Consider the following 24,063-nt stretch of genomic DNA (forward strand, 5'->3'; position numbering starts at 1 on the left):
CCATGCAGTTGGTATGCCGACCTCATAGGCTCAATATCAATCGTATTGGAAAAGGACACTGATACTCTCGCCATAGTGAACTCTTCGGATAGCCTGACGTGATTCCTTTGTCAGCCAATTCTCTTGTCGAACAGATCCCGCGTAGAGTAGATGTGACTCACCTCAGCAAAAACATGCCCGACCTCAAGCACCTCGAGCTTGGGGCACCGTTTACAATGATCTTGTTGATCCACCGTATTCGTTACGATCACCTTGTCCAACGCACTGGCGTTAATCCTGTCAATGGCGTCTCCGCTCAAAACACCGTGGGTGACCAAAGCGTAGACTTTCCTAGCTCCTTCCTTCTTCAGTAGCTTTGCTGCTCGAGTGATAGTGTTGCTAGTATCAGCCAAATCGTCAATTAGAATGGCTACTCTGCCAGTCACATCACCAACCAGCATCATCGTAGCATTCTGTCGATCGGTGATCTTGGTGGGTCTCCGCTCCTTATGAATCAGTGCAAATTCAATTCCGAGGGAGTCGGCGATTGCAGTGGCTCGTTTGGCTCCTCCAGCATCTGGACTGACAATAACTCCATTCTTGTAGTCCGGGATGTTTTGTTGAATATATTTTTTCAAAATGGGCCTGCCGTAGAGGTTGTCAACTGGGATGTCGAAGAAGCCTTGATACTGAGGGTCATGCAGGTCCATTGTTATGATGTGATCGGCGCCAGCGCATGTGAGCAAGTCGGCCACGAGGGTACCGGCCTGGGCGACCCATTGTCGATAACCAGGACGAGGCTTGAAAGTCTCTTGGGGGTCCTTCTTAGGTGGTGGATCATCCGCGGCGGCAGCACCGTTGGTCATCGAAGCAGTCGAATCACCTCGTTTCCGGGCGGAAGGAAAGTATTCTGACTTGGTGCTTGAGTGAGAGCTCGTGTCGCGGTAGTGGCTGAAACGAGCTTGATATGTAGGGCTGTTTTCCATTTCGTCTAATTGCGATCTTGAGGCCGCTTTGTGCAGGGGGTGTCCATTTGCCAATCCGTGACTCTCAACCTTCTCTGGATATGGGGTTGGTGGAATACTATCAAAAGTGTAACCATTTGAATCTGGAACAAGCTTGTTTGACATATTTGAAGCCTTAACCAAAGGTGCTCCGCTCTTGTTGTAGGGGATGTCCGACTGTCGAGAATAAGGGAAGAGAGGGAGAACGGCGGTGACTTTCTTCGCAGAGGCAGTCTTGCAAGCCGAGATAGCAATGAGGAGCTCGACGAAGTGGTCGTTCACCTTTCCTCCGCCAGATTGTATGATGTAGACATCTTTTCCTCGAACTGATTCACCTATCTCAACGCGAGTCTCTCCCACTGCAAATTTCGAGAATAGGGCTCGACCTTGCTCAATGCCGAGGATTTCACAGATAGTCTCGGTCAGGCTGGGATGGGACGAGCCACCCAGGACCACAATATTTCTGACCATGTTGTGCTGGAAGTTGAAGTGAGAGTTGCAAGGGTTGTGAGGTTGAGCGCGTTTGTTTCGAGGTCAGCGCGGATAATGGCGGAGGAATAAGGGAGGGGTTGATGTGGTCGACTCAGGAAGAAGACATGAAAAGGAATGCCACTTGAGAGTATACAGCCTGGTTCAGGCGCTGGGCGGAGTCGGTGGTCGACATGATAAAAAAAATTGGAAGAGAACTACTTTTGAGAAGCCGGTATACTCTCACCCGAGAAACTTTTTTGTCTCTCGCCCCACCTTCCGCATTTTTCTCCTCCACAACGAAAATGGCCAGTTATCATAGCCCTGGCTTCTGCTCTTCCGAGGCCAAATGGCGTCACAGTCAATCTCTGATGTCTCAAAAGATAGCCTTGAGCACTTGCACCAGATATCGCTGGTCCAGTTCAGAACGAAACTGGCTGCAAGTGTTCACTTTTGACAACCACGCGGCTCCAGTACTTATCACACCATTAAATCCGTTCTCAAAGGAGATCCTTGTTCATATCGTAAAGTCCCAGGCAGCTGCAGCATAGCCACAAATCGCTTAGTCTGGTCCATTATTCCACCAGAGAAACATCTGCCATCAATCACCTGTATCAACCTCGAGATCCAGTTGGACATTATTGCTCACTCCGTAGTCTTGAAGCGTGAGTTGGTCCTTGAAAGGTCTCTCGCCTTGTCTTTTCAGGAGGATTTCGTGAGGCTGTCTACCAATCATCGATGCCACAATGACCTTGAAGTCCTCTGTCGGCGTGTTAGCATATTTCCTCCAGGAGAGCAGATGTTGAACGTACTGATCGGATCTGTGGGATAGCATGGGATCGCTTTCTTTGTCCCCAGTCTGTCATTAACGTAGACAATAATCATCGGCTGCGGAGGAACTGCAGGCGCAGGCTTTCTCTCCTTTCGATCATTTTTTTCCTTCCTCTCGTCGCGAGGCCATGGCTCTTGAGGCTCATTTCCTCTCGAAGAGCGTCTTCGAGGAGGTGGCGATCTCGATCTTGATCTCGGTCGTGGTCGGTAATGATCTCGGTAGCCTCGTTGTAGCCTTGAATCGCGGTCTCGTCTGGAATCGTCGTCATCCCTGCGCGTTTTCTTCCATTTGAAGCCCGCGTCTTTACGCCGAGGTCGATCTTCCCGCCTATCTCGGGGGCCGTCTCTGTAAGGTGACCTGCTTCGTTTGCGCCCTTCATCTCTGGATGCTCCTCGCTCTTTCCTGTCAGTATTGGCGATGGGAGAGGATGTTGCAGTCTCACGCTGGTCGTCAGCCATCTTAGGATACAATGGCGGCTTCGGATGTGAGTTTGGGAGGGGGAGCTGGATTATTGGCTTTACAACCAAAGAAACAGCGCACCTACACTTGAACTGCCTCATGCGTGCCAGCTGGGCACCGCGCAAACTTCGGGCTTCGAAGAAAAAACCGCCGAGGCCGGGGTATCGGGAAAACCTCGGGCCGCTCTTATGCTGGTGCAGGGTCAAATCCGCATTTTTATTCAGGCCTCCACTTCTACCCACAGCTTGCAGTAAGCTTGCTTGCCTTGTCAGGAGCATCGTGCCGCTGGAAGAGCACTGGCAACATCTCGCAATCGAGGTCATATTCAGCAGTCGGTGGATTCTCCCCTGCCGTCTTTGCCGTTCTCGTCATTCACCAGATTTTGCTATCCTCGAACAAGAGCATGAAGCAATTATATCGTGAGATCAGATATTGCCTCGCCTAAGAACGATGGGGCGTAATAACCATGATCTCGTCATCATCACTATGGATGTAAACTCCGCCGAAAGGGTCCCGCAAGATGTCTCGCCTTATACCCCACACTCCCTGTTTCCCCGCCGGTGAGTCTATGATGGTATAAAATAAATACCCAAAAGCCATGTGGAACCCTGGGAGAACAGAGAAGAGAAGAAAACTTACGACGGAGTTTTTACACTTAAGTCTTGCAGCGGGAATTTTCCCCCCAACATGGCGCCTCGTACACTCACCCTCTACCACTACGACTACTCCATTTGCTCCCTCATGGTCCGCTATACCTATGCGCTCCGCGGAGAACCAAAGGACGAGGCATCCGACATCATACTCACCGAGCGGCACGTTGATCTTTTCCGCAGTGAACAACTAACTGAGGACTTTCTCCGCAATATCAATCCCAAGGGACAGGTAAGTTCATTTGATGTTGGGGCCAAGAAGGGAACCGTCAGCCCGGGGAATCTGACTTGGCCTCCCAGGTACCCGTCTTGGTTGGCGACGGTCTCGATAATCCACTTGCCGATAGTCTCGAAATCACCCATTACCTGGCCACGTTGTACCCTAACTTGATACCTGGGTCGCAGAAAGCAGAAATCACTAAACTCTTGGGGGACTTGCATGCGTTGAACTTTTTCTCTCTGTCGTACGCAGGACGTCATGTGGTGACCCAAGGCTTTGAAGCTGCCATCCGTAGCAGGATGGACGGTAATATTTCGCCACAATACCAGACTGCACTGGAGTATAAATTGAAAGTGTAAGTCCTGCTGGGTCATTGAAAGATTCATTCGCTCATCTATCCTCCATCAGAACACAGAGCGAAAAGACGGCCGGGTTGGCGACCAATGTGGTGGAAAGTATGGTCGAAAGGGCCAAAGCTCTCATGCACACTTTTACCAATTTGCTTCAACCTGCGACTGAGGATCAAGCAAATGGCGCAACGGCCGCCCCATGGTTATTTGGCCTGTCCAGGCCCACAGCTTTGGATGCACATTTGGTAACTTTCATCGGAAGAATGCTGGATGTCAATCGAAAAGATCTCATCCCTAACAGATTGATGAAATATGCTGAGGATGCTTGGGCGGGAAGTGAATGGCAAAGGGTCATGCAGGGTAGGCCAACTCATCTTGGAGGTTGAGCACCTCGGAAGGCCATTTTGGTTGTGAGAACACCGGGTCCCGGGCTCGCGACGTGGTGGCTACATGGCATCGGACTCTGGTAGGGCCCGTCAATGTCTTGAAATTGAGCACAAGCTGCCAGTGGATGCAGCTGATAGAACGGGGAATTTGCGTACATGTTAGTGTACTCCACCGGTATTCTTATCGATAAGCAAAAAGCTGAAAAGAATTTGTACATCTCCACTTTAGATGTTTCCCAATCTCCTTCCTTCACCAAATTACTTGAATCGACAGTATGGGGAGAGTAAGGAAGAAGAAGAGGACTCACGTTCCAAATAATGATGGGCCGGGAAAACCTGGGCAAGGAAACTGGCGGCCGAAAAGTATGGTCATACGCATGGGCGCAGGCGACATTGGCGCCAGCGTGACCCAGCTGGCCAAAGATTTCCGAGCCATGATGGAACCGGATACGGCGAGCAGGTTGAAAGTAGGTTGATCATGGAGACCAATCCGATAACCACGGGCTGATGCTTCTCGGCAGGAACGAAGGGCAAACAAACTAAAAGACTACACCGCCATGGCGGGTCCCTTGGGAGTAACTCATCTCTTCCTCTTCTCACGATCGAAATCTGGCAATGTCCACCTTCGAGTCGCGGTTACACCTCGCGGACCAACACTCACGTTCAGAGTTGATCGATATGCCCTTTGTAAAGATATCGCAAGATCCCAAAAACGTCCGCGAGGAGGGGGGAAAGAATACCTTCAAGCACCACTACTTGTGATGAACAATTTCACATCACCGGCAACTTCGGAACCCAATGCAGATCCTATCAAGAAACAACTCGAGTCCTTAACTACCACGATATTCCAATCTATATTCCCCCCCATATCCCCACAGACCACCCCACTTAGCTCCATCAAGAGGATTTTCCTGCTAAACCGTGAGTCTCAGGCGGAAGGGACCTACATAATCAGCCTCCGACATTACGCGATCACCACCCGGCCGACAGGGGTGTCGAAACGAGTACGAAGGTTTGACCCCGGTGAGCAACGCATGCGGGAGAAGAAGACGGGAGCCCTACCGAACCTAGGAAAACTCGAAGACATGGCGGATTACCTCCTCGACCCCGCAACAGGAGGGTATACATCGGCCAGCGAGACCGAAATCGATACGGACGCCGAGGTCGAGGTCCTGGAAACCGCCACACAGCGAGTTCTCAACAAGCGCGAGCAACAGAAGCAACAAAATAGAGATAAAGACAAGGAAAAGGAGAGAAACGACGGGCCGAATGTAGAGAAGCGAGCGGTGAAGCTCATCGAGCTTGGCCCACGTATGCGGTTGCGCATGGTGAAAGTTGAAGAGGGCATCTGCGAGGGACGGGTAATGTGGAACGAGTTCGTGACCAAGACGAAAGCCGAAGAGATGGAGTTGGATGAAAAATGGGAACTCAGGCGGAAAGAGAAAGAGGCCCGGAAGAAAGAGCAGCGAGAGAACATTGAGAGGAAAATGTTGCTGAAGAAGAATGCAAAGGCTCATGCGGGACAAGGTGGTGAAGATCAAGAAGGGGAAGAGGAGGAGGAGGAAGGATGGGATAGTGATGAACTGGAGAATTGGGAAGATTTCGGTGATGTGGCGGCGGATAATGAGGAGAATGAAGATTTGAAAGAAGCAGAGGACGAGGATGATGAGATGGAAGGGTGAAGACCCAGACAGCGAGGGATTGCGATCACGCATCTTGATCAATTAGCCTCGGAAAAATGGCCGGCTTGCTGGGATTAAGACTCTAATTCTATCTGTGAAGGATGGCAGGCGTCCTGAACTGGCTTCTGAGCAGGCCAAGTGAGGAGTCGTATTGAGCAACCGACGGCTCCTCTCCACGGGCTTTGTGCTTGAGGCGCAGGCAATCCAAACCAGCAAGAGGCTGAATCATCTTGTATAATCCAAGAGGGCATTCTCTCGCAGTTCAAACATGTCTGAAGATTTAAATTACCGATTCGTGGGATCGAGGACACAACCAGCGGCATTGGACGGCCAATATTACCCACCGAAAGCATGAGAAGAAGTCGAGAGATATTCGTGAGGTGATTGATTAGTCAAAGTCCGCCGTCGCAGGAAATGACTGGGTGATCGAATGTCATTGCAGAAGCAATGAAAGCGTGTATTTAGTTATAATGCGGGATGCAAAAAGGCCCAGCGATGATTCACGCTTCGGAGCCAAAAGTCAAAAAGTACAAACATGTAACTTCTGTATCTCATTCTCTCCTTGCGCTTGATATTCCTGCTATGCCCGTCCATAGTACTGATCTCGGAGCTTGAAAAGATGCTGAATGGCGAATCTAAGAACCACTCAGCCCGCTCCTGCGTTCCCTGAACGGTCTTGATGTCGAAATCTTCGTGCTCATTCAACCTCTTTGCCTCACCGGTGGTCCTATCTATCAGTCCGTGCGCCCACTCATGGGATTCATTTCAATGCATAATGATAATCGTGAGTTTCGTCGTGTTTATACAATCATGTTTTGTCACTTCAGTCGGAGTGGTGAGTGGATGCTCATTTCTTCCCACTTGCATAGCGCTTGACCCACTCTTTGGCTTCCTTCTCGTACGCGGCGCGGTCGTTGCGAAACTGGTCGGCGATCTTTGCTTCGACGGCGTCGTCAGGATTCGGCTCTGCAAAAATTCCCCCGAATCAACTTAGTTCTCTGACCGTTATCATCCTTTGGAGTACTCAAGGTCGAAGACACAGTCCGCCAATTGCTGAACGTCGGAGGAGGCAAATTTAACATACCTTTGAGCAATTGTCTCGCAAATTCAAGCACAGCACTCATCTTGGTACTCGGTTTCCACTCCGAGTCCTTCAGCATGCCTAGACACATAATGCCAGAATTGGGTGGTGAGTCGTTTGAGATATTCGGGTGGTAGATCTTCGTGATGAAAGTGACGGTTGGTGGTTTGAAGGGGTAGTTGGGAGGCAGGGTGAGAGAGAGATTGAAGTTTCCTGACTGGACGAGCAATATCCGGGGAGTCAGCTTGATGCCTTCTATTCAAGACTCACAGGTAGGGCTAGTCCTGGTGGTGGCCATGGGACAAATGAAAGAGGAACCATTTTGACAAAGAAATAGGAATGACAAGGTCTAGGCTCCCTTAATGCAGAATTGGGGATCTTTGAGCAAGTATTTTTAGAATCACTCACAGCATAAGGGGAACCGGCCGGCCCTTCCATGGTGACTTTCCATTGAAATAGATTCGACTCGTCTACCAGCTCGACTGTTATCCCCGCTGGCGGGGATGTCATCAACTCCCCCAGTTCCTGGTCGGGCTGATCAGCAAATATGAATTTTGGAAATTCTAAAAGAGATCCTACCTTCGTTATGCGCTTTTGTCCGGCCATGATGGCGGAAGGAAGAATTTATCGCGTTCTGGAACGACTTTCGCTGCCTGCTGGCCGTCCTGCCGCCCCGCCGTAGAGGGCCGCGGGGAAGTTTGTCAGGTGGCCAGGCAAGGGGTGCGAGAGGTTGAATATGGAACTCTATGAAGTAGGATCAGGTAAATATGATCCTGGTGACGTTGGAGTTATGAAGAAGCAAAAATATGTTCGTCTTGAGGTTTCCTTAAAAGTGATGAGATACGCCTGAACTACCGAACGAGACTGCGAGATCGTTGGAGTCTAAAATGCGCTAAGGCTGGAAACGATTCGCCAGAGTGGGCGGGTTACTTCAGAGTAATAGTCGATCACTGAATGCAGTTTCAGTCCGTGCCACGGCCTTGACGACCTTTGACTTGGTAACGGATGGCCTCCCTACTCTCTATAGATCCCAGGAAGGCACTCAAGCCATCCTCTAGCCCAAACGCTGCGATTGCTGTGACATACTTTTGCATTGTGCTCTAGCCTCTTCGCTGATGGGACGCCGACGCTCGAAAGCTTCTCAGCATAATCAACAAACTCCTCCCGTTCTTCCTGGTGACGGTGATGTACGATGTGCTCGATGGGCATATCACAATGTCATTCCTCACCCATCCGTGCCGCTACTCCGGAAAGTTACACACAGTTGGCAATATTCATGCGTCAAATCAAGCACGTGCTGGGGCAGGTTCGTGGATTGCACGATACTGCGGACTTTGACGGCCCCTTCCTCTTCGATCAGTTTCCGTATCGAATAGAAGAGCTCGGGGGAGAACTGTTACTGGATTAGCATTTCCTTTCAAAGAGAGAGAGAGTACTTCGGTGCTTACCTCTGAATACCACCTGTATTGCCAGGTAATCAATCGAATCAGGCATGCCAACGTGTTTCTCGTGTCGGCCTTTCTCTCATACATTCGGAGCATACCTCTCATTGCTTTGGGCGAGAATCGAATATTTAAACATTGCTGATAAGCCTCCAACGCTTCGTTCGAGTGGTGCAGTCTTTCGGCAAGTTCTCCGAGGATCTCCCATTCCGCTGCGGATTTCTTGTACTGCATCTGTTGCTGACGATATTGTCCCATTTCTGTTCTCCAAATGGTGTAGATCCGAAGATCCTCGTAAAGCACCATGAACAAGTTGTCCAACCATCGCTCGCAGAGACGCTTGTTCTGGAATTGGGGATAATGGGTGTGCATTGGATCTGGCTCATCGCTGCCCGATTTCACTTCCTCTGCTGCAATCGTGGGGACTGGCTTCTCCATGGATCTGTTGGTCTTCATCGTGGCGTTCTCATCAGCGCCACCATTTACAGTGGGAGCCGTTGATGATCCTTCGTCCGGCACCTTTTCTTCTTCTTCTTCTCCTCCAGAACCTTCTTCCGATTCGTCATCTTCCGACGGTTCCGCGTTGCTGGCTTTGGAGTGTCCGTTGGGAGTTCCGGAGAGGGCAATCGTGCTTGCATTTTTGCTGGACGGTATCTTTGGAGTAATTGAGTGTTGTTTTTCGGTACGATATTCTTCCTCCATCACAAAGACCTGACTTCGGGTCTTGAGAAGCGTATCCCAACCAATGGACGCGGCAATCCGAGTAAGTAAGCTGTATGCTTTCAAGAAGGTCCCCTGATACGTCGCAGCCTGTAATTTCCGCAAAGAGACATGTACTTGATCGTAGGGCTCTCCTTGTCTCGGTTGTCCTTCATCAATTTCGTCAAGCGCACTTTCAGGAAGGATGGGTAACAGAACCCGGCTTGGTTCAGGCATCCTGGGAGAATCTTTGTCTTGATATGAGAACATGGGGCAGGAATTGAGGGTCAGAAGTGCCAGATCCCACTGTTCTAGGTCCACGTAGACCTCGGCCAAACGAGCCCAGGTGCTGAACTCACTCGGGGCGGCTGTCACGCCTTGTTTGGCCAGCTCGAGGGCCATCTCACCTTCACCCTTGCTCTGGCAGAAGGAGGCCTGGCAGTCGAGTAAAGCGTAGTCCATGGGCACATCCTGCAAGGCATCGTGCAGGAGCCGGACCGCTTGGACTTCTTCATCGCCGTCCAAAAGAACGCGAGCCAATAGGGAAGACACCTCCACATCCTTGGTCCGCAGCTTCTCAAAAAGATTGATCCCCGAAGCATATCGTCCGGTCGTCTTGATGTATTTCAGTAGTCCTGCCGTGAGATGGTTTGACACAATGTTGGGAATCTGGATTTCCGGGTCAGAGCCCAGTTGACGGCCACTGAAGAACAATCTTTCGGCAGCTTCGAAAAATCGGTGTTCCAATTCTGTATTCGTGATTGGATTGAACCTCCTGACGCCGATGATCTTTTTGATGGTATCACCACTGCCGTCATCGGAATATGAATATGCGCGCAAGACCGCGCAGAGAAAGGTTTCTAGCCAGAGACCTTCCGTTGCCACTCTTCTGTCTCCTCTTTCGTCGACACAGTAGCTTTCCACACTACCGGGGATTTTGACCTCGACCCGCATGTCCAGGTGTGAGAAGGCATTATAGCAACAATAAAGGCCAGAAACCACTTTATGCGTCTTGTCGGCGGGATTGAATGTTAGGGTGTTCACATATGCGGCTAGACTGGCAGAGGAGGAGGCGTCGACGCCGGTGACATGGTGATACACGCCGGTTTGTTTTGCCCCGGCTTTGGAACTCTGCTTGACCAAGTGAACAAGGTCCGGAGGTCCTAATTCTCGAAGTCCGGGAAGACTCTCCGTTCGTGCATCGACTGCCAATCCGATATCGTCATCTTCAATAATCCTGTAGACTCTGTATCAGTGCTCCAATACCTCGAAACCAGCGGCCGTTGAAGAACTAACTCTGGCACCGCCGGCGCAAGCATGGCAGCGCAGCCTTCTGGACGGGCTCGACAATTTTTAGGACAGATTGGTGGAGCTCGTCGCTGAGGATGAATTCGGCAGAAACAGAGCGCAACAGCAATATCACCAAACGAGTGTCAGCCGACAGTCAGGTAAATGTTTGATATCGAGGACATCTAAGGGACAGATTGGCATCAATGGGAAGGGATGATGAAAGGGATTCAGTTGCGTCGAAGTCGCCAATCTTGCCCCATTGGGACTTTCACCAGGATTTGCGATTCGCGTCTCCGAGTTTTCAACGCGTCAACCACCATCACCGACTTCAACTTCACGTCAATACGCACACAGTATCAAACAACTTTCTCTAAACCGAAGATGTCTCATCAATGAACTGCGCACGTCTCTGTGATGATTCATCGCCACGGGATGGGTTGGCCCCAACTTAGGTCCATCTCGCAAGTCAACCACTGATTGCGACGACACGAAATTATGTCGGGATTCACCGCTCTTAACGTCGAACCGGAGGACTCATTCGACGAGGAGATCGACGATACCAGAGAAATTCAACTCGAAGAGGCTTTCAAACTCTATCAAAACGCATTGAAACTCCACTCTCAAGGGCCACAGTACTTCCAAGAGGCTCTCGAGGCCTACCAAGAACTGCTGCAATCCGAAGTTTTCAAGTACCCAGAGTTTGTTTCCGATTTCACTCATGAGGAACTGGACGATGAAGCCGCACCTGGTACTACCCAGATCGATCCCGCATCTTTGCCTCTACTCCCCAGCAATGCCGCCGAATCTTCTGCCAGTTCTGTCCCCCAACTCATCTATCTTGCATTTAAAAACAGAGGTCAATTCGTTCTGGACGTTGCTCGCCATCAACGGCTCAACAAAAAGGGGTCATGGGCTGAGTTATGTCAATACTACGCCAAGTCATGTCATGAAACCATTCGGGATTTCGCCAAGGCTCTAGAACGCGATGATACCGATCTCGACTTGTGGAAGAAAGCTGCTCGTGTTTCAGACGTGCTGTCAACGCAAAGAATAGCTCGGTTTTGCCTGGAGAGCGTGCTTGCTGGAGATGACGATGATGCTGAGCAATCAATCGACTTGTCCGGCCTCGATGAGGCATTTGCGGCTGGTGAGCTTCAAGAAGTGGTCGATCTTCTACAGGATGATCTCGGTCGTCTTCGTAGTTCTGACACTCGCCCAAGAGATCAACTGCTGACTGCCTTACGGGAAACAAATGATCCTTACCCGTTTCTTCCTAAGCGTGCCAAAACCCTGGAGTATCTGGACGACAGATATAGACCACTCAGCTTCGGGGTCGCCAGTATCACGCTGCAACCGGCGTCGAATGATCTCTCCTCACTGGGGCAGGCCATCCTTCACACCATCTTAGGCATCCAAGATGGCTTCATGACCTTGGGAACGGCCACTACAGTCAAGATAGAGGTTGGGAATTTGCAACTGGTGGATCGGGATGCCGAGACGATGTTGGCTCCCGAAGCTGCTAGCCGTGAAGATCAGAATCAAAAGGGCCAGGCGCACGCCCAGACGTTTATCGAAGACGCAATCCGAGACTCTCCCGTCGAAGAACCACTATCTGACCCGGCAAGCTCAGGACAGAAGGGTGAGACACTCAATGAGCTTGGAGATGGGGACACAATTGAGGTACGAACAGTACCTCGACAACAGGAAGAAGTTGCTCGACCGACGTCACGAAAGAGGTCTTCCACAGCTGCCGGTAATGATGAACCGGAAGGTCGAACGAAAAGCAAGAGAATACGAGCGAGAGAATCACTAGCCGATCTCGCCGCTCAGGAAGATGACGCAGCACAGGAAGATCCTCAGTACTTCAATGAACAACTCGCCATTTTCGAACAAGCTGACCAAGCGACGTTCGATGTCGTGAACTCCCTTCTTGCCAAGCTAGACATGAGGACATATCTTTCCACAGAAGAGGCTAAGAACGCCTTCTGGCGTGGAACTGAAGACCGTCGAGATGACCTGAGTGTTGAAGAGTCCCGGAAAAACTTGGTACTGCTCACAGACTTGAGGACTGCTCTGCGAGACTGGTCAGATGAGAAGAGTCAGGCCATTATCTACGGTCACGGCACTCAAGACTTTGTGGAGAAATCGACCGGCATGTCTCTCTTCCTTCAACATTCCAAACCAGTGATTTCAAAAGGAATTGAACCGTCGGCAGCATCCAGCCAGGCTGCGCTAGTCTCCTTGGTTCACCTCATCAATGCTGGGTCGACGAATATCTACGATGCTGCTTTTCATTGGCTTTTTTCCATGCTAGTGGGCTCCAGGGGCCAAGATATGCCACCGGACTCGTCGTATTTGCGAGAAACATGGCCGGCCGAGACAAAGCAAACGGTTGTGCAGCTCGCCATCACCATAGAACCACATCTTTACGAATTTTTGCGTCAATTCTTCATCTCGCTGACGAATGCGAAACCGGTGCCGGCGAACGACGAGACACCAGACACGAGGATACTTTTCGAATTCGTGGAGACCTTGTTCGAGATATACCTTGATGTTCATTCCGCCATTACCAATCCCAGCAGCCAGGTGGAACAGAATACCCGAATTGGCCATGGGGATCGATTGATGAGATGGGCAACCCTTGCCAATGATTTCATGCACTTGTCACTCGATCAGTTCAACCAGCTCGAAGTGACTGATCCTCTGATTCTTCGATTTATCTGGGCATCTACTGCTCACGCCACCCTCGCCGACGAGGTGGACAAAAGCCATGTCGTATTGTGCTTGGAGGATCTGAAACGGTTATTACAAAGAGCTGGTGCTGAAGCCATCTATCTTCCCAACAACGCAGCCATGCCTGTGATTTCGATCTTGGCCGTCGATCAGGAAATCTCACGCCTCAGCACGCTGGACTTCTTCACAAGCGTATTTGATAGCGACAACAGCGACCCCGTGGCTGTGATTGAAAAGTTGGAACCCATCCTGGAGCCTGGCTCAAAAGCTGTTGAGAATGATTCGCCCAGCTCCGGCGTCACGAGTGACCGAATGTCACAGACGGAGCAATTGATCCATTTCCTCGCATCTGGTGATGCCGCCCTCAAACTTTTCCTCTGGCGACGTCTCCAAAATGCGTATACAGCCATTTCATATGGACCCAAAATTGTGTCCTGTCTCCTGCGAGCAATTGAGACCTGTGTGGACGAATTGTACAGTTCACGTCACATCGAAAGCGAACCAGGGAGCCGACAGATTTCAATGCTGAAGTGGTTGCGTGACATTGACGAGCTCATGACCAGAGTCCTTGTCAAACTCTTCAATGATCCCACCGGATTCGAGTGTGTTGACGATGCCCACCTCCGATCTTCCCTGAGGGCAATGACGGCGATGACGAAGCTCCTTCACGGCTTCGTCATTTATGAAGACTCTGTGCGAGTGGGCCAGACAGCTCCACCTCAATTCAAGGGCGCCTCCTTGGCCAAATTATACGACAAGAGCAAAGATCGTCTCAAGGAGATGTTGGTTCGAGCGTGGATCTTGCAATACATGCTCCTCAAGGAAGCCACCGTCCAAGATCCCACACGGTACAATAGAGCAGCGGATGATTTGGCAGAGTACCTCTGCACGGTTCACCATGCGTTTGGCGTTCGTTATTACTGCAGACACGCCAACAAGGCGTTCGTGAAGCTGGTAAAATGGGAGCTGGGAGATCTTGCAACCAAACAGGACTATTCCGACGAAACTGCTCAGGTCTTCTTTGATCTCTATCAACTTCGCTTCGCGAGTGGCGTTGGAGATGCCAATCACGGCTGTCCACCGGAAAATATGGATAAGAAGACTGCCTGGTCTTTGATCCCGACCATCATGAAACATGCCGAGAAATTCAGCATCAAAGATCTGATCAAGAACGAACTCAAAGGCACGATTGACAAGATACAGCAGACCTTGGGAGCGGTAAAGAATTCCACAGGCATCTTGTACAACAAGCGAATCATTTCTGGATATCTGAAATCCACCATCAATCCTCGTGACCTTTATAGGTGCATTCGAGGTATTGGCGATCTTCCCACGCGTATCGCTCACAATGACACCGAAATCGCGGCCAGCAGTGGATGGTATTTCTTACTCGGGTATTTGACGCTGGCAAAATACAAATCTGTCAAACGAGTCAATCCGACACCGACGGATGACTTGGATATTGCCGTCAGTTTCTTTAGGCAGGAATTGGATCATGGCATAGAAAATTGGGAGACTTGGTATCGCCTCGCCCAAGTTTATGAAGCTAAAATCGAAGATGACCTGATCTGGAATTCCGTCAAACTCAACGAGTCCAGAGGCGATATCGCCTTGCTTGAGCGACAGACCATACACTGTTACATCATGGCCATTGCCCTGGCGATGCGATCTGCGGATGACCGACCGGAGACGGCGCAGAAGATGGAGGATATGCTGACAGAGTTTGCGACGCGCTTGTATGCCTCTTCTCGTCCTCCATTGAATATGGAAGCCTTCAAAACCGACAAGTATTTGCGTCATATGAGCAGCCATATCGACCAAACCATGTCCAAAGAGCCCTATCACAAGCCCCTCGGTCAATACGCTTTATGGCATTTCGCAGTCCATCTTCTCAGTATGAAATTTACCGAAAAGCCAAAGCCTTGGACGACGCACTACACGCGGGCAAAATGTCTCTGGAAGATGTTTCAGAGCGTGGAGAACTGTGGCCGGGTGTCCGCCGATGATGTCCTTGAAGCCATTATTGAGGCCATTGAGACTCTGCCCAAGCCGAAGAAAGAGAAAACCGGTGAACCGATTCTGGAACCACACTTTAAACTCGTCTCAGTCATTCATAAAATGGTCCGGCGCCACGCCATCACCTATGCACAGGCCGAGGAATACATGCAAGCCACGCGTTACGCTCAAGGAGTGCATTTATCTAAGGACGATGAAGGTGTGGAATGGGTTCCGTATGTCCTGGAGATCTTGAAGAAACTCGGACAAGCCGACAAATCCAATTGGCACCACCGAATCACCGATCGTGCTGCTCATGTGATCTACGAAGATGATCCGTCTCTCGTTGGCGCTCTCGGAGCGAAGCATCAATTCACTCAACAGATCTTCACAAAGTCAATGACCGTACAGGTATGGAAGCCTGAATACGAACGTCCTGGCCGACATTACGTGTACACGGGTCGATACGTCTCCTTTTTTGTTCATTTGCTGGAACAATTGAAGGACCGAGCCAACCTAGATCAGTTGGTTCGCCGTATTCGGAGAAAGACCACCGACTTTATCGACCACATCAAAATCTGGGAAGAAGTGGTCACAACGTACGTGCGACTTCTCAGACGCATTGGTAAGATCGACGATGGCTATGAGAGGGCACTCTTCGACGGCATGAACCACGAAGAATTCACCAAGAAATCCGAGAAGATGGAGAAGTGGGCCCACAATCGGGCCACCAATTCGGTATATTTGGACATCATGCGAGAAGCCATTGACTTGAAGCGTCTGAACAACAGCCTGTTGAAAGGGCCCATCATTGACGATCTGATTGGTGATTCATATGCTTGCCTGTATGACGAATTCGTCGCACAATTACCTCCCGAGGAACAACCCAAGCCACAACCTCCCCCTCTCCCTCAGGGCACGTTCATCAACATGACAACGGAGCTTGCGAACAGCGGTGAAAGTGACGTTCAACGAGCCCGTCTGCATAATATGCTACGAGCGCAAGGGGATGGGGCCGCCGATGGACCGTTGGCCATATCAATATCTACACCCGTCGGGCTCGGTCTGCAGAATTCTCCCAATACTTTTGCGGGTCAGAATATTCCTGAGGTCACCCGTGCTCCTGCCAAACCCGGACGTACCAAGACGGTCACTCGTCGTGAAATTCAACGCAAGGCCGAGGCTGCTATAGTCAAACCGCCCCCGATCAAAACGCCCGTCCTGACTAAGAAACCTATCCTGGAGATGCCATCGAAAACCCTGGGAGAACCATCTTACATGGATTCCCCTCTTGACAAGCGTTTGGCGACCACCAAAGACAAAGATATCGATGGCAGCGGAACCGGTTCTAGGAGAGGCAGTGTCCAAGACAGTGCGGACGGCGAAGCTGATGAGGAAGACAATTCTGTCAGTGAATTGAGCGAACTCGAAGATATAGATGACGAGAAGAAGCAGCTGTTATCAGAACTTGCAAATGCCAAAGAGCTTGCCGAAGAAGAGGAGGAAGAGGAGGAAGAAGATGACGGAGGCGAAGATGGTGATGAAGAAGCTGAAAATGGAGAGGATACAAGTGAAGATGTTGCCGAGGATGTAGTCGAAAGCGACGAAGACGGCGATGGTGCAGACGATTCTGTGTCTGATCTCAAGAGCGACCGAGAAGACGAAGAAATGGTAGACGCAGAAGATGAGATCGAGATCCAAGATTCGCAGGAGAATGTTGAGGTCCCTGAATCTGAAGAGAAAGACACCCCTGGCGATGGAGAAGAACAGGAATTCCATGAGGCGCAGGAGGAGCACGACCCCGATCCCGATCAGGCAGGTTAGGGGAGCGTTTGGTGGGAATTCTCCCGTGGTTTTAACCAAAGCCATGACTAGATAGATCATGAAAGCCCTTGAGAGAGTGCGCTGGGGAGCGAAAGAAAATTATGAAGTTGAGCACACGACCGTCTTTCCCCATCGAATCATCTGGCGATGAGGCTGAGGCAGGTAATTTTCCGAAGTTTTCCCATCGGACTTTAAAATTTCTTTCCCCAATTCGTGCAGTTCACACGATTCCTGTCGTCTAAGAAGGGTGCCCTTCCGCATTGAACTTTCCTTTTGTGTTTCATGTCTCCTTGCCGCCCTGTTCCTGTTCTACGAGTATTATCCACGAGCAGGCTCGTGACGCGCCATTCCTTTCTGAATATATCATCTCCAAGCCCTCGGCAACGCAGTCTGAAGTCCACCTCTTCACAGCCCGTGATGGCCACGAACCATGGTTCCTGCAAAGCTACGGAGCAAAATCCACAGACAACAAACTACACGGCATACAGTAATGCGGAACTGATCACGCGAATCACGGCTCTCGAGCGCCAACTAAGGGAGCAGACCGAGCGACTGGCGACGCTCACGACGAGCACGAGCAATAACACTTCCTCCGCTTCATCGCTCCCGACTCAACTTCAGCCTCCATCTACAACCGCACCGCTTCAAAGAAGACGGTCGGAATCCCCCTCACGGCGCACCCGCACCTTCGATCCCCGCGCATACTCGACACGGCACATCGCATTGAAATTCGCGTACCTGGGGGGCCGGTACAATGGCTACGAGCACGCAAATGGCAACGTGCTGCCCAAGCCGACGATCGAGGAGGTACTATGGAAAGCACTGCGTAAGGCGCGACTGATTAGCCCGCCTGTCGAGGATGGGGCGGATGCCTCGATGAATGTCGTCTGGGAGGAAGAGCGGAGGTTCAGTATGTACGCAGGCAAAGGCGAAGGCGAAGGCGAAAGCAGAGGGCATGGGCGGGACGAGGGGAAAGAGAAGGACGGGCAAGGAAAGGTCAGACTGGATCTGAACTGGGAGGGGTGCCAGTATAGTAAGTGCGGCAGGACGGACAAAGGAGTCAGCGCTTTCGGGCAGGTCATTGGGATTAGGGTTCGGAGTAATCGGCCCATCCAAAAGGAGGAGGATCATCAAGCTACGAAGTCAAGCCGGGAGAATGGACACATTGACAGAAAAGACGTAGAAAGGTCTCTGTCCGGCAAAGTGGAAGATGCCATGCCCTCGATCGACGCTGACGATCTGGAAGCAGAAACATACGTCAAGCCATTCGACCCGATCAAAGACGAGCTATCGTACGTGTCTATCCTCAACGCCATCCTACCTCCAGACATCAGAATACTGGCCTGGTGCCCGGATCCGCCGCCAACTTTTGACGCCCGGTTCTCCTGCCGTGAACGTCGGTACAAATATTTCTTCACGAATCCTGCATTTTGCCCGACCCCGGGTCCGTCGGGGATGCGGGATGCCAAGGGGAACCCCGCGGAGATGAGGGAAGGGTGGCTCGATATCGACAAGATGCGGGTGGCGGCGAAGAAATTGGAGGGCCGGCATGATTTTCGGAATCTGTGCAGGATTGATCCGAGTAAACAGATGTCGAGCTGTGAGAGGAGAGTGACGTTTGCGGATGTGCTGGAATTTGAAGAGCCGGGGAGAGCCTTTGGGGCCATGGAGGGGCTGAACCAGTTTGCCTCCCCAGACCACCATAGGCGGCCGGTGTCTCCCACAGGTGGTCCGAAGGTGTATACGTTTTGTGTCCACGGGACGGCATTCCTCTGGCATCAAGTCCGGTGCATGGTGGCGGTGTTGTTCCTTGTCGGGCAAGGATTAGAAGAGCCCAGCATTATCGATGAATTGCTTGATGTGGAGAAGAACCCGTGCAGACCGCTCTATGAGATGGCCGATGACGCGCCGCTGGTCCTCTGGGACTGCGTATTCCCGGACGACGAGACAGACATGAAGGACTCGATGAAATGGCTATATGCCGGGGATGCGGCGAATGTCCCCGCTCTCACGACGACCAAGAGTGATGGCAAATTTGGAGTGGGTGCTGTCGTCGACGAATTGTGGAGTCAATGGCGAAAGGCAAGGATTCAAGAAACTCTGGCGGGGAGTCTGTTGGATTTGGCCATCAGTCAAGGCGACGGGACGTCCCTGCAGAGAGATTCTCAACGAGAACCCCGCAATGGGTTGTATCGGAGCCAGAAGATCTTTGATGGCAGTGAGACGGCGAGATTGGTGGGCAAATATGTGCCTGTGATGAAGAAGCCGAAGATGGATTCCCTGCCGGCACAGAATGCCAAATGGGCGAACGGGCGTCAAAGTCGCCGCGAAGGGAAGAGTTCTCTGGGCACGAATGGAGAGGAAAGTGGTCGTGCCTGAGTGACCGTCATCGAATGCCGGAGTACAAGCATTTTCGCGCACCTCTCCAGACTTCTTCAAGGATATCGCGTCGGGGAAGGAGAGTCTGCGGATCAGACATGGTTATCAGCATGCCGTTCCACCCAGTGCTTAGAGTCAAAACACTTACCGGGAACACGACGACGACTTCTGTAGCACCTTCAACAATGACAGCTAAGTAAAATCTGACTCCCAACCCGTGGAACGCTTCGTGGATAACGATGTCCTGTATCTGCGTCGTCGGGATGAACGTCGTAGTCGAAGCCAGGAAGAAATACCGCGAACTGGTTGACGTTTGGATCCCCAGGCCTTGTAGGACTAAGAGCGATTCTTCTACGCCACCAGACATTCGATTAATTCCACATCTCTCCTTCGTCGGCAAGACAATCATTCCGGAGCGAAAGGAAGGGACTCTCTGAAGGGTAGGGAAGAGTAAAGCTTATGCTTAACTTACCAACATAATCTCGTCTCAAACACAGGTAACAGACCAACAGGCTCAGCGGCGCGAGAATCCACCATTCAGTCCGCTCCGCCAGGGCTTTCGTCAGACGGTTGCCCAGACTAATTCTCAACGCGAAATTCCCGTACCAGCGCCCCGCCCCGGGGTCAAATGTACTCTGCGCTTTTGCGAGATTGATGAGCAACACACATGAGACCAATAGAACGCGAATGGTGTGTCGGAGGAGTGTGAGAAAGAGGAACTTTTCCCCTGTTGGTCGGCGCCTGGTTGTTACGGTGAAGGAAACCGTGGTGGGCGAGGGGAGGTGGATGTAAAGATATTGCGTTGGTCCGGTGAACATGGTGAACGTGTAGGCTGAGGGATCTGACGATGCTGGAGCCGTTGATGGGTCTATGTATGGTATCCCTTGACTCTCTGCTCTTCGTCAGGTCGTGAGCATTGATTCTTGAAGTTCACGTTGCATCGAGGATTTCGCTCAGGCTCGAAGGTATACCTTTATTTGGCGTGTTTTTGGGGCGGGGCTTGTCTCCCTCGAGACAAGCTGCGTCCAGCCCACGATGCAATGACTCAATTCTAGCGTAGGGAATAGCGATATTTACGATGACCAAAACTGACCGCACCAAATGCCGGTTCCGTTTCCCAGACCTGAAGGATAACAGGTATTTCGCCCAGGGCCAAGACGTTAATTACACCTTACCCAATTCGGCACACTTGCGCCATATCGTGTCACGTGATCGGCCGACCACCGTAATCTGGAAAATCTATTCAGTAATACTGTGCTCTGATCCAATCCATGGCCCGTCCAGGAATGGGTAGAAGTCCTGTTGTTGGATTGCTTAGTGTTGAACGGAGCAAGGGCGGATAAAAGGGGTGAAAACTCGTGGAAAGCCCCCTATATAGGCCAGAATAGGGGCTCTTGGCACTAGGCACCAGCTGTCTGACACTCGGTGAAAATAGGGGGATAGTATGAAGAGTCTCGCATATGCGGCAGTAGTCTGGGCAATAATGCCCTTCCCTTCTCAGAGGCCTTATCCGAGAGCGGGCGAGAAAAGGGGGAACACTAACCGGCACGAAGCTTCGTCAGCTGTTATGGAATCCCAACAGAAATTTTTCGGGTCAATTCCGTCGATTTTTGACTTTGGACCGGAAAAACAACGATCTCGACGGCATCACAGTGATCTCGAGGTGCGGCGCCCACTGTTTGAACTTGGTTCTGACAAATGTTGGCATGAAACAATGTTTTTTTCCCTTCAAGAGTACAGAGTCGTAAAGCGAGTCTGGGTGGTCGTAGCTTAGTGTATCCCAGTGGCCCAATATGCAACTCGATCTCCAATTGCAGTGAGAGTATGTCGGTACTCACGGGTGATCGGCATTACAGGACGGCGACCTTCTGGCATAACCGCTCTCGGAGACGTTTCAAGGCTGAAATCCTCCTGCTGGCCTTTAGGATGAAGTTATTCGACCGATGGAGAACCTTGATGAGAGGGTCAGCAAAGTCAGGAACCAACGGAAAGCAAACTGACACGGATATGGCCCCCTCGATTTTGGTATCGCCTTCTATCTTGTACATGCGCAACGCAAACACCTACGTTTGTTCGTGGGGCAGCCAAGAGGTACGGCTTCTGCTCGATGCTAGCAACAGGACGGCTCGAGCCAAACTGCATATAAGGCCATGGAATTGGTGCTCTGGTTAACGTGTTACGCGGTATAGAGGCGGTGGTTTTCGCTTGTCCATGTCGAACTGAGACCACCTTTCCATTCAACGTGTATAATGAGGTTGGCAGGAACGGGACGCAGGATGAAAATGTTCAACTTGAGGATAGCGGTCAGGCTTTAAAACAATCAGACGGCAGCTGTGCGCCGTCAATGGTGGCTGTCGTCAAAGCCCCACATGATTTGAGCTCGGTTCAGCCTCCCCCCCTAAAGACTCACTCAGTGACCGATTGTGGTCGACCAAGACAAATGATATAACCGCTCTTCCGCCTGAAAGGCTGGCACCCATTCAGCATCAATACCGACAACGTACGCCGTGCTCCATGGTCCTTTACTTTTGGCTCCTGGTCTTCCATTGCCCATAGATCACAAGTTTCTTTCTTGTTCTGGCATATTGAGCTGATTCATCCATTCATCCGGTTTCTCTATTCCCCAAGGATTTCTTGCAAGTGACTCGCACTTAGGTATGACAATTATGACCGCTGTGAAGTGTCATGAGCCTGAGGGATGGTCAAGAAACTTGCAATAGCCCATCAGTGTCACGTATCCCTGCCGCGTTGTCATGGTCGATGTGGTTGCCTGGGTCCAGCACCTGGATTGGCGTCGAATGAGTCACTGAGGTACCACACAGTGGCAGGAAATATGGAAAGTTATTCGATCACTTCTTTCGTTGCCACACACTGCCATTGGCAGAACCATACATGCCCATACGTGCCAAGTCCTTTCGTCGTTCTGTGATTCTGGCCGGGAGTGCGCCTATAAAAAGACCACGACTGTTCATCGATGAGACTGGTCGACAACAACACTTTTAAATATATCGATTGCACTTTTTATGTGTGTGAGCAGCCAGCAAGCTCCACCACTGCATTTTGGAACCCCCCCCCCCCCACCGACTCAACTGTGGGATGTGCCCACCCTCCTGCCTCGTCGCTCCTCGAGCGAGGAAGGCTCTATCTTGGAACGGCGAGCTTAAGAAGGTTCTTTTCGATGGCTCGCCCAAGAACCTTGTACACCTCCTCGCCGTCCCGGTTCGACCACAAAATACCAGGTCTATTTCTGAAGCCCAACCAGCTACGCTAGCAAAATCCCCAAGCGCCTCTTGGGACACCCAAATGACAGCAGGTAACACAGTCCAGGATGAGATCCTCCCGATGGTCGATCGCAGACATGCAAAGCGCAAAGCGGACGTCGAAGTGTTTGCGCCCTGTCCACGGCACCGCAAACAAAGAAAAACTGAAAGCAGGGGTTCGGATGATGCGACTGATACTAGTTGCTCGACCACCTTTTCAGATATGCCCACAGAAGTGCATCGGCTAATCTTTAGCCACATCGAATTCGTCGAAGAGGTCATTTGCCTCGGCCTCACGAGTCAATACTTCTGGAGGGTCGGTCGAGAATATATTCATGATCAATACACGTCGTTCCTGGGGCAGTGGGCAGGTGAGAACATCGTCTGCATCGGACAGTATGTCGATCCCGAGGAGTTTTTTTCGATGGAGAGGAAGAATCAATTGCGTCAAGAGTCAGTCGTGACACCAGATGACGGCGATCCAGTCCGAGAGGGGTACCGCGAGCTGTTCACTCCGTCTGAGCTCGGTTTTCATTCTGTCGCTACAGAGAAAAAAAGAAACAATTTGCAGTTAATGTCATCACGCGTATATTATCGGTGTAGAGACCGTGGCCAGCTCGAGGATCCTGCATTTACTTTCACGCAGTCAGAGTTGTGCGTCCAAGAGTCAACTTACTATCCCGAGGACCAACCATGGATTCTTCGAAACTTGACGGCAAAGGAGTTCGTACGTTCGGAGGCTATCGCCTTGAAACCGGAATTTATCCACGGCCCCAATATTGACGTTTTAGGCTTTGGCGAAGTCATCTTGTCGCGTATATGGTCAACGTCCCACTCGCGCCATGTGAAAGATCCGTCAGAGATCCGCAGAGGAGTGTGGGCAGGGCACCGCTTCGATATCACCACGCTGGCGAGACATGTAGAGGAGACAAAGGGGGCCGACTGGAATGATGTGAGCAAGGAAGTGGCCAGAGATATCGCGAGCATCTGGGAGAGCGAATACGGGCCTGATTGGCGTCGGGTCATCTGCTGAACAGAACTTCGCCTGAAGAGCGAATCACAGACGCGACGCTGCGCGATTTACCGGAATTGGCTGCTCTCCATGGTGGTGTTCTTGAAGGCACCCGACCTGATGTGGAAGCCAGTGAGACGACGGAGAGCACACTGTTGATATAGTTGTGCCACGGTAAACCTGCGTCATGCTCTTCGACTTCCAACACTCTTACCCATAAGCCGCCCGGAAGGCCGGAAAACAGACTGATTTGCATTCTGTATCATATCCACACCAGCGCCGCAGCAAAGTGGTACATCACAATATTCCCTCGCGTCT

At 51.2% G+C, this 24,063-nt stretch overlaps 9 protein-coding genes across 9 annotated transcripts; 5 read left to right on the plus strand and 4 right to left on the minus strand.

Moving 5' to 3' along the window:
* Positions 1-36: 36 nt before the first annotated feature.
* Positions 37-1,454, minus strand: Z518_06776 (uncharacterized protein; the record flags this gene model as incomplete). Its single annotated transcript, XM_013414906.1, has 2 exons — positions 37-93; positions 162-1,454. 2 exons carry the CDS (start codon positions 1,452-1,454, stop codon positions 37-39), a joined length of 1,350 nt encoding a protein of 449 aa, XP_013270360.1.
* A 598-nt stretch (positions 1,455-2,052) lies between these two features.
* On the minus strand, positions 2,053-2,741 carry Z518_06777 (uncharacterized protein; the record flags this gene model as incomplete). Its single annotated transcript, XM_013414907.1, has 2 exons — positions 2,053-2,213; positions 2,264-2,741. 2 exons carry the CDS (start codon positions 2,739-2,741, stop codon positions 2,053-2,055), a joined length of 639 nt encoding a protein of 212 aa, XP_013270361.1.
* A 688-nt stretch (positions 2,742-3,429) lies between these two features.
* On the plus strand, positions 3,430-4,348 carry Z518_06778 (uncharacterized protein; the record flags this gene model as incomplete). The annotated part of the gene is made up of 3 exons (XM_013414908.1): positions 3,430-3,624; positions 3,693-3,967; positions 4,021-4,348. 3 exons carry the CDS (start codon positions 3,430-3,432, stop codon positions 4,346-4,348), a joined length of 798 nt encoding a protein of 265 aa, XP_013270362.1.
* A 275-nt stretch (positions 4,349-4,623) lies between these two features.
* Z518_06779 (uncharacterized protein) lies at positions 4,624-6,030 on the plus strand (the record flags this gene model as incomplete). The annotated part of the gene is made up of 2 exons (XM_013414909.1): positions 4,624-4,815; positions 4,870-6,030. 2 exons carry the CDS (start codon positions 4,624-4,626, stop codon positions 6,028-6,030), a joined length of 1,353 nt encoding a protein of 450 aa, XP_013270363.1.
* Positions 6,031-6,877: 847 nt separating this feature from the next.
* Positions 6,878-7,717, minus strand: Z518_06780 (uncharacterized protein; the record flags this gene model as incomplete). Its single annotated transcript, XM_013414910.1, has 4 exons — positions 6,878-6,996; positions 7,115-7,328; positions 7,520-7,636; positions 7,691-7,717. 4 exons carry the CDS (start codon positions 7,715-7,717, stop codon positions 6,878-6,880), a joined length of 477 nt encoding a protein of 158 aa, XP_013270364.1.
* A 619-nt stretch (positions 7,718-8,336) lies between these two features.
* On the minus strand, positions 8,337-10,571 carry Z518_06781 (uncharacterized protein; the record flags this gene model as incomplete). The annotated part of the gene is made up of 3 exons (XM_013414911.1): positions 8,337-8,504; positions 8,560-10,489; positions 10,549-10,571. 3 exons carry the CDS (start codon positions 10,569-10,571, stop codon positions 8,337-8,339), a joined length of 2,121 nt encoding a protein of 706 aa, XP_013270365.1.
* Positions 10,572-11,037: 466 nt separating this feature from the next.
* Positions 11,038-17,094, plus strand: Z518_06782 (uncharacterized protein; the record flags this gene model as incomplete). The annotated part of the gene is made up of 1 exon (XM_013414912.1): positions 11,038-17,094. One exon carries the CDS (start codon positions 11,038-11,040, stop codon positions 17,092-17,094), a length of 6,057 nt encoding a protein of 2,018 aa, XP_013270366.1.
* A 417-nt stretch (positions 17,095-17,511) lies between these two features.
* Z518_06783 (tRNA pseudouridine(38-40) synthase) lies at positions 17,512-19,473 on the plus strand (the record flags this gene model as incomplete). The annotated part of the gene is made up of 1 exon (XM_013414913.1): positions 17,512-19,473. One exon carries the CDS (start codon positions 17,512-17,514, stop codon positions 19,471-19,473), a length of 1,962 nt encoding a protein of 653 aa, XP_013270367.1.
* A 3,096-nt stretch (positions 19,474-22,569) lies between these two features.
* Positions 22,570-23,909, plus strand: Z518_06784 (uncharacterized protein; the record flags this gene model as incomplete). Its single annotated transcript, XM_013414914.1, has 2 exons — positions 22,570-23,749; positions 23,797-23,909. 2 exons carry the CDS (start codon positions 22,570-22,572, stop codon positions 23,907-23,909), a joined length of 1,293 nt encoding a protein of 430 aa, XP_013270368.1.
* Between the last annotated feature and the right edge of the window lie 154 nt (positions 23,910-24,063).

The sequence above is a fragment of the Rhinocladiella mackenziei genome, assembly GCF_000835555.1.
Source record: "Rhinocladiella mackenziei CBS 650.93 unplaced genomic scaffold supercont1.5, whole genome shotgun sequence".
NCBI classification, from domain to species: domain Eukaryota; kingdom Fungi; phylum Ascomycota; class Eurotiomycetes; order Chaetothyriales; family Herpotrichiellaceae; genus Rhinocladiella; species Rhinocladiella mackenziei.